At 48.3% G+C, this 8,860-nt stretch overlaps 2 protein-coding genes and 1 pseudogene across 2 annotated transcripts; 2 read left to right on the forward strand and 1 right to left on the reverse strand.

The window, feature by feature from the left end:
* The first annotated feature begins 3,117 nt into the window (after positions 1 to 3,117).
* LOC132871969 (protein unc-50 homolog) lies at positions 3,118 to 3,813 on the forward strand. Its single transcript, XM_060906625.1, has 2 exons — positions 3,118 to 3,177; positions 3,232 to 3,813. The coding sequence occupies exons 1-2, from the start codon at positions 3,118 to 3,120 to the stop codon at positions 3,811 to 3,813; spliced, it is 642 nt and encodes a 213-aa protein (XP_060762608.1).
* A 19-nt stretch (positions 3,814 to 3,832) lies between these two features.
* On the forward strand, positions 3,833 to 4,765 carry LOC132871121 (small ribosomal subunit protein uS2m-like; annotated as a pseudogene).
* A 2,141-nt stretch (positions 4,766 to 6,906) lies between these two features.
* LOC132871970 (histone deacetylase 2-like) lies at positions 6,907 to 8,608 on the reverse strand. Its single transcript, XM_060906626.1, has 2 exons — positions 8,527 to 8,608; positions 6,907 to 7,667 (listed from the first exon to the last, which is right to left on the reverse strand). The coding sequence occupies exons 1-2, from the start codon at positions 8,606 to 8,608 to the stop codon at positions 6,907 to 6,909; spliced, it is 843 nt and encodes a 280-aa protein (XP_060762609.1).
* Positions 8,609 to 8,860: the final 252 nt, after the last annotated feature.

Below are 8,860 nucleotides of genomic sequence, written 5' to 3' on the forward strand. Positions count from 1 at the left end.
TAGCATCGTACTTGGATTGCATCGAAGAATAAACGTAAGTAAGAAAGCAGATGCAGGTGTTTCTTAATATATAATTTTATAAATAGTAAAGAATAGCCTAATTTCAGCTGGCTAACAAGCCACTGCCAAAGCTAGAGCCTTATTGGAACTGGAGGTCTACCGCCTCGGCTAAGTTTCTGTACAAACCGTTCTCGTTTGTATTCCAATTTTCGTCGTGTTAAATGTGGTGTAATTTCTGAACTTCGATATATTTTATGAGAGATGCAATTCTGTGCACACTGTGGGGGATGTGGGTGGAATTACTCAAGGTAATAAGAAGTGTATTCATGTTTCCCTGGGTTACATCCTGAACTTGACTAGCTCATCAAGTTTTATACACTCCATTAGCAATTTCTTCATTCTGTGTGTTTATCCAATTATGCTTGTGAAATCCCAGTTTGTTTTACATGTATTACAAATTTAGAATGTTTTGTTCATGCATTCTATTCGTATGGGTGCAATTGGTTTCCGAGTGTTCGCTGTGCTGGCTTGTACCGGTACGTTGCAGTCACGTTTCTCTCCTGTTTTAAAGTAAAGATACAGCAGCATGAAAGCCTTATGTTGTCTCCTTGCTTCCTGAGAAATGTTATATGTAGGCTGTATGACTAGTGTTCACGTTGGGTTCGCGCTCTCATGACAGTGTTCCATTTATAGTAAAGAGCAAGCCCGGAGTTTAATTTTCCGAATGCATTTTTAGAGATGGATGGAAACTGAGACTCAAGAGTAAGATGTGCAACTTTCGCACTCAGCTGAAGTCACATGGACTTGCATCTGAGCTCATGGTGAATACTCTCAAATCCAAGTCAAGAGAAGATCCTGCTCCCCTCCCAGCAAAGAATATCAAAAAGGCAAGAAGAGGTGAGGCCAATTACTATCCTCCTATCCTCAGCCCACTGCTGACACTCCAGACAACCTGGAGCAAGAGAGAACATCTCTTCTGACCAAAGTAAAGAAGCAAAACAATGAAAAAAACATACAGGAGAAGACGGTCAGGACCTTTCAGTTCCGGAGGCAAGAGATTGTGGACCAGAAGCCTACCATCGAGAACATCATGGAAAGATGGCCAGCTTTATTTCAGATGGAAGAGGTATACTTTCCGTAACTTCTTGTATACTAATGCCTTAAATCCGGTGATGGGAAATGAATGTTCAATCTTATTCTTGTTGCTCATTATTCTTCAATTTGAAAAATGTATTGTGCACTGCTTACACATGTACAGATCAATGCAGAGTTTCGGCGGGTTACTGCAGTTCCCCTCCTGACCAGATTCATGGTGCAGCTGGAAAAGTACTCCCCACAGCTACTGAAGAGCTTCAGAAAGAAAGGAGGGACAACCAAAGCAAAAACTGCTACGATCCTGGAGTTTCTTGATCAGGTATTGTAAAGATCTCGATACGAGCCGTTAACAAATCTTTTAACTTAATGCATGAAACGCGCTTACAACATATTTCCGATGTGAATATTTTATTGTATGATGGTGCATAGTGAGAAAGAGTGAGAGAATAGCCTTCAGGGCAGAGTCTTTAGTCCAACCACTGCGTAAGCAGTATAACAAAAACCGCGCACCGCCCGTGCGCTTTCCAAAAACAAAACAATCCTCGCCAGCAAAAAAAATAGGAAACAAAAAAGGAGCAATCTCAGCTCTTCAGATGTGGGTTTAAGTCCGTCTGTACCTTCCTCAAAAAGGGCGAAGAAGAAAAAAGATAATCCTTAAGCGTGTAGCAGTCAATCTATTTCGGAGCATTGAAGAATACTGAAGGATGTCAGAATGTACCTGCGCCGGCTTCCATCTACCTCCATTCATTCCTCTTTCCGCTTTTTTATTCAAAAAACGAGCACGTGATTTAAAGGGTCTAAGGCCATAGGACAGGGAGCGAGGAGGTGTGTGCATGTGTCAGTGACAGGGTGAGTGACAGAGAAGAACCCTATAGCCTTCCTAGGCTTACGCTCGCCCTGAATTTCTCTTAAAGTGAGGCTTTCTATGTCTTACTTTACATAGACGTTTTAATACGAAATATAAAGAAGTGTCTTAGACATAGATACTATCTTACGCTACTGATAAATAAAACTTTATGTGGCTGATGCTACATAGTTCCCCGCCCCAGACTGGATATGTCCTCGGAGGCCACGGCTGTCTGCATACGTGAAAGCCAGGCCTGAAAGTCATCGAGGTGGCGCAGGAAGCCCTGCAGCTTGGAAGCCTCGCCCAGACCCTCTTCACGCTTCTTCATGGTGCCGCATAGCTCCTCCCACACTTCTTCCATGTCGGCCAGCCGTGCCTGGATCTCCCACATCCTGCGCAGATCCTGGCTCAGCACGACGCCATCAAGAAACGACTGAGCTTTTTTCTTCTTCTTAATTTCAGTCATTTACTTTGTGTATCTTCCTGCATGTGCACCGCTCCAAAGTGCCACTATGAGTTATGGGTTCTCGTTTTGATACTCCGCTCCCCTCAGACGAAGGGGCTTCATCGTACATCCACAAAATTCCCCGCCCCTCCCCCATGGCTACTTCTTAAATCAAACATCACAAACATATCAAGGCAAGCTTGCTAGCGTCGATTAGGACCAGGCCGACGAACACACCGCCTCTGCCTACAAAAATACTGTGTTCATGCTACACCGGATAAATGCAAAATGAACACACACCATGCTCTCCTGTGTACAAATGCAAAAATAGCATCGAAAATATTGGTCAATTAAGCCATGCCCCCTTTTCTGTTCCCACGTTTAAAGCATCGATTTGTGATTTATCAGTAATACAGCGTAGCGTATTGATCGACGAACAGAGGGGTGAGAAAGGTAGATTTGGTCCACATTTATGGGAGGAAAAAAAAAGCTTTCCAGTGCTTCATTGTCTTTAGAGTTACATACAGAAGTGTCCGATGTGCTGGATGCTTTTAGAGGAATCTCGATATATCCCAGAAGAGGGTCCTGTGTGCAGACTGAGCTGAAAGGCCTGCGGTCCACCGGACAGATCTGCAGCATCTGAGCCCAGCGCAGGATGCAGCCGAGACAGTAGACGTGGTTGCAGGTGTCTGGTACAGCGCGCTCTACAGGCCTCGGGGGGTTCAGACAGATGGGGCAGAGCTGGCTCTCCTCATCCTCCGACACATCCTCCACACCATTTCTGGGACATGTAGGCATCTTTGGTTCAGTGTGTCCACCACTGCCGGTCTTGGGTAAGTCTTAGCCAAGAGGCTTAGCCAGCCAGCTAGGACGCGTGTTACACCATGGTGGCGCTAAGCGCTACAAATACCTGCACCGCCTCCTGCACTTCAAACAGATGGACTTTGAGTTCGCCATGTGGCAGATGCTTTACCTGTTCACCTCGCCACAGAGAGTGGACCGCAACTTCCACTACCGCAAACAGACCAAAGACCAGTGGGCTCGCAATGACCCTGCCTTCCTCGTGCTGCTCAGCATCTGGCTGTGTGTGTCCACAGTAGGCTTCGGTCTGGTGTTAGATATGGGGTTTGTGGAGACGCTGAAGCTCTTACTCTGGGTCGTGTTCATCGACTGCATCGGTGTTGGTCTCCTCATCTCCACGCTCATGTGGATTGTCAGTAATAAATACCTGATGAAGCATCCATGTCGGGATTATGATGTGGAATGGGGATACGCCTTCGATGTGCATCTGAATGCCTTCTACCCTCTGCTGGTCATCTTACACTTCCTCCAGCTTTTCTTCATCAACCACATTGTGGTGATCAACTCCGACTGGTTCGTGGGATATTTCGTGGGCAACACCTTGTGGCTGATTGCCATCGGCTGACCTTCAGTGGGAGGAGACAGAGGGGAATTATAAGCATGGCTGCAGGGATACTAACTAGAGTAATCCGTGGTGTGAGGAGTGCTCAGCTGGTGGGAGCTGCGTTTTCCTCCAACAGCCACACATTCACCACTGCTGCCAAACCCACACCTGCTATTCACAACGAAAATGCTGATGTGAATGATAAGATCATGAACTTTCCTCTGACCCAGCCGGACTTCTTCAGTGTGTCTGAGCTCTTTAGTCTAAAGGACCTGTTTGAAGCCTGAGTCCACCTTGGCCACAAGAAAGGCTGCAGGCACAGATTGATGGCACCCTATCTGTTTGGTACACGCCTGGATGTCGACATCATTGACCTGGAGCAGACAGTTTCCCACCTACAGCTGGCACTGAACTTCACAGCACATGTGGCTTACCGCGGTGGCATCATACTTTTTGTAAGTCGCCGGCGCCAGTTCACACACCTGACTGAATCTACGGCGCAACGATGTGGTGAATACGCTCACGCCTGCTACTGGCAGGGAGGTGTGCTCACCAATGTCGGTGCCACTGGGGTGCGCCTGCCTGACCTCATTATCTTCCTCTGTACACAAAACAGTGTCTTCCAGACACACACTAGCGTGCGCGATGCTGCCAAGATGAACATTCCCACAGTGGGCATCGTCGACTCAGACTGTGACCCAAGCCTCATCACGTATCCAGTGCCGGGCAATGATGATACTCCGGTTGCGGTGGAGCTGTACTGCCGTCTGTTCAGGATGGCTATCAACAGGGCGAAGGACAAGAGGAAGCAAATGGAGCTGATTAAGGGAATATGAACAAGAGCGAGCGAGCGAGTGTGTCAAGAGACACAAGTTTAATGCAAGTTCTGCATTTCTGTCTGAATTTTTTTATTTTTGGCAGCTGTTTATCACATTTCAGAGATTATTGTTGAGCATCTAGTTCTTGGACCTTGTTGATACAGCGCGCTCTACAGGCCTCGGGGGGTTCAGACAGATGGGGCAGAGCTGGCTCTCCTCATCCTCCGACACATCCTCCACACCATTTCTGGGATATATCGAGATTCCTCTAAAAGCATCCAGCACATCGGACACTTCTGTATGTAACTCTAAAGACAATGAAGCACTGGAAAGCTTTTCAATAGTGGGGAAAACCAAAAAGGAGGAGAAAAGAGCCAGTGCTGAACTGACCTGTAAAATATGTGATACTGGTTCCTCTGCACTAAAAAAGGTTGAAGGGGAGACGTGCCGCTCACAGCTGCTCACTCAGCACAGCGAGCATGGACTTCCAGCCCAGCCTGGGGAGACACTCGGCATACTCTCCCAAGTCAACACATAGACAGCAGGACGGTGGCCATGGAAGTCGGAATCCGCTAAGGAGTGTGTAACAACTCACCTGCCGAATCAACTAGCCCTGAAAATGGATGGCGCTGGAGCGTCGGGCCCATACCCGGCCGTCGGTTCATCCTGCAGCGCCACCATGCGGTCAGGAGTGACTGCTACAAGTATCCAAGCCCGCTACATGTGGCCGGGACACTTCTAAAGCCATCGCCTGTGCACTTTGTACCCGTTCACGTTGGACACAGAAGTTGCTGCAGGGGCTCGCATGCTGGTTGTAGTGGAGAAGCGCCACCACGGTGTAACACGCATCCTAGCTGGCTGGCTAAGCCTCTTGGCTAAGACTTACCCAAGACCGGCAGTGGTGGACACACTGAACCAAAGATGCCTACATGTCCCAGAAATGGTGTGGAGGATGTGTCGGAGGATGAGGAGAGCCAGCTCTGCCCCATCTGTCTGAACCCCCCGAGGCCTGTAGAGCGCGCTGTACCAGACACCTGCAACCACGTCTACTGTCTCAGCTGCATCCTGCGTTGGGCTCAGATGCTGCAGATCTGTCCGGTGGACCGCAGGCCTTTCAGCTCAGTCTGTACACAGGACCCTCTTCTGGGATATATTGAGATTCCTCTAAAAGCATCCAGCACATCGGACACTTCTGTATGTAACTCTAAAGACAATGAAGCACTGGAAAGCTTTTCAATAGCGGGGAAAACCAAAAAGGAGGAGAAAAGAGCCAGTGCTGAACTGACCTGTAAAATATGTGATACTGGTTCCTCTGCACTAAAAAAGGTTGAAGGGGAGACGTGCCGCTCACAGCTGCTCACTCAGCACAGCGAGCATGGACTTTCAGCCCAGCCTGGGGAGACACTCGGCATACTCTCCCAAGTCAACACATAGACAGCAGGACGGTGGCCATGGAAGTCGGAATCCGCTAAGGAGTGTGTAACAACTCACCTGCTGAATCAACTAGCCCTGAAAATGGATGGCGCTGGAGCGTCGGGCCCATACCCGGCCGTCGGTTCATCCCGCAGTGCCAGTTCTGCTTACCAAAAGTGGCCCACTGGGTGGCTCGCATTCCATGCCCGGCTCCAAACCAGCGAGCCGGGCATCTTACCCATTTAAAGTTTGAGAATAGGTTGAGATCGTTTCGGCCCCAAGGCCTCTAGTCATTAGCTTTACCGGATAAAACTGCTATCCCTGTGGTAACTTTTCTGACACCTCCTGCTTAAAACCCAAAAAGCCAGAAGGATCATGAGGCCCCGCTTTCATGGTCTGTACTCATACTGAAAATCAAGATCAAGCGAGCTTTTGCCCTTCTGCTCCACGGGAGGTTTCTGTCCTCCCTGAGCTCGCCTTAGGACACCTGCGTTACGCTTTGACAGGTGTACTGCCCCAGTCAAACTCCCCACCTGCCACTGTCCCTGGAGCGGGTCGCCACCCCAGACGAGAGTGCCCCCCGGTGTTTAGCCGGGGAGCACCCGGGGAGGGCTTGGAAGGCAGAAGTGAGAGCTCGCTCAGGGGCTCGCCCCCCCGCCTCACCAGGTTAGTGAGGAAACGATAAGAGTAGTGGTATTTCACTGGCGGCGCCCGGCGGTGTGTCGAGCAGCATCACGGGAGTTCAGGCTGCCGTTGGCCTGTCTCTGTGGGGAGTACGCTGTGGTGGGCAACATACTGCTGCCTCGGCGAGATCCTCAAAGTCAGACAGTTCAGGTTTCCTTGTTTTCTTTTGCCAACACTACAAAAATCAACACTTCAGACTTCAGCTCAAACACTTCCTGTCGCCCTCCACCCGTGCCTGCTTCACTCCCTTCTTGTGATTGGCCACGTTCCTGCGTCCCCCCTCCCCCTCATCCTCAGAGTCCGAGAACTCTTCATCACATGCAATCCTCTTATCTGACGCTCGGATGGACATGCGTTTGTCTGGGTCCTCCGTGTCCTCGTCTGCAGTGTCATCAGGAACACTGTCCTCTGGAATGGGCTGCATCTGAACCCCGGGGGCGTGGGGTAACATGCGCAGGTTCTCAAAGAGATGCTGCTTAATCTTGTCCATGTACTCCTGCGTGTTCTGGCTGGTCATGTTAGACGGACTGATGTGCAGCTTAAAGTCCGGACCAAAATATTCAAAATAATCATTATACGGCAACTCATCAGGGATGTCGGTATCCAGGGCGACGGCAGTTTCATAGGTCCAGCAGCGGGCAACATTGCGAATGGTGTAACCCCCTCCCCCCAGCATCAACAACGGCAGATTAAATGACTTCATATACTCCACACACTTCGCATGACCACGGATGGTGAGGTTGAAGCAGCCAAGCCGGTCTCCTGAGAGAGAATCAGCTCCACACTGCAGCACCACAGCACTCGGCTGATACATCTCCATCACCCTCGCCATCACAGGTTTGAAGATCTGTTCATACGAGTCATCATCTATTCCATCTCTCAGAGGAAAATTCACTGCATAGTATTTACCTTTACCTGCACCAATATCCCGCAGGTCTCCAGGATGTATGTAATTAACCACTAACAACAACAGCTTTTAACCCTTATATCTGATGAACATGCATACTGTTTGTGCAACTCTCATTGTATGAAGTCATATACTGGTTTGCTGATGTGCAGTTTTTGTCCATGGCATTTTTTGTACGGGTGTGCAAAGGTGTTTTGCACCATATTCACTACTAGCCTGGGAAATCCCATGCTGCTTTGCACAATCGTTCCGATCTGAAAAGACAGCATGGAAACTATGGTCTAAAGGCTCGCCTGAGTTAGGGAGCCAATCAGAGAGTGGGGAGGGGTGGAAAGATGGTGACGCGTACTACTCGACAAACGGAAGCTTGTAGTTTATTTGGGACTGTTTACGGATCACATTTAACATGGCGGCGAGCGATATGAACCAAACTTTCGATCAAGCTTTAGACACTGTTCTGAATAGTTTAGAGCGAAAGTTTGTTTTAAAAAAAAGAATAGCATTTGGCGTTACAGTCTTTCTTCGCCTCTTCGTCGCTCTAACTACGTCACCAGGTACAACTGCCATGATTGGCCATGGGCTACGTATACGCCAAATGATAGACATTCGCAACATCCAATAAATGGCCGTTGACAATCGTAAACCACACCTCCCCTACGAGAAATTCAATAGGCGGATTCCAGACCATATTTCACTTGTGATATGGTCTGGTGTTAACCAGACTAATTCACTAAAGCATCCGTAGCAGAAATTTGCCCCTATGAGTTTATTAATTTGTGACTCGTAGAAAATAATTTGTTCACCTGTAACTAAGAATTTAAAGTCTAACTGTTGTGTTGCATTTGTGGAAAACAAAAATTACTAGTTTGAAATTCCAAATGCACAGGTGTGAGTGTTTTGCACCAAATTTACTTCCATAGTATAGGAATCCAGTCAAGAGCCATCCAGTCTTCATCTTCCAAGAGAGACTGCCAATGGCCTCTGACAGAGCCATACTGGATACAGTTTTTACTTTGTCACTATGCTTTCAATTAATCTGTGCCATGGATTCAATCTTGACCTGATGCACGTTGTAAAAGCACTGTTTGTGGCAGAGCCAGGAATTGAGAAGCTAGACTAGCTTACACATTGCATAGTAACCCTTTTGACTGTCCCTGCAGGATGCTGATGCTGATGTCAGAAGAGTGTGTGTCCTCAAAGCTCTCATCATCTACCTGGGAGAACGTGTTAAGGACCTAATAAAAGA

This window comes from Neoarius graeffei, chromosome 23, assembly GCF_027579695.1.
Source record: "Neoarius graeffei isolate fNeoGra1 chromosome 23, fNeoGra1.pri, whole genome shotgun sequence".
NCBI lineage: Eukaryota > Metazoa > Chordata > Actinopteri > Siluriformes > Ariidae > Neoarius > Neoarius graeffei.

Excerpts from the sequence above, each read along its gene's own strand:
- LOC132871969 (XM_060906625.1), top strand. The coding sequence starts at position 3,118 with ATGGGGCAGAGCTGGCTCTCCTCATCCTCCGACACATCCTCCACACCA. Across the intron at positions 3,178-3,231 it reads CCACACCATTTCTGGGACAT|CCAAGAGGCTTAGCCAGCCA; the intron begins GTAGGCATCTTT and ends GGTAAGTCTTAG.
- LOC132871970 (XM_060906626.1), bottom strand. The coding sequence starts at position 8,608 with ATGGCTCTGTCAGAGGCCATTGGCAGTCTCTCTTGGAAGATGAAGACT. Across the intron at positions 7,668-8,526 it reads TGGATTCCTATACTATGGAA|TGGTTAATTACATACATCCT; the intron begins GTAAATTTGGTG and ends TGTTGTTGTTAG.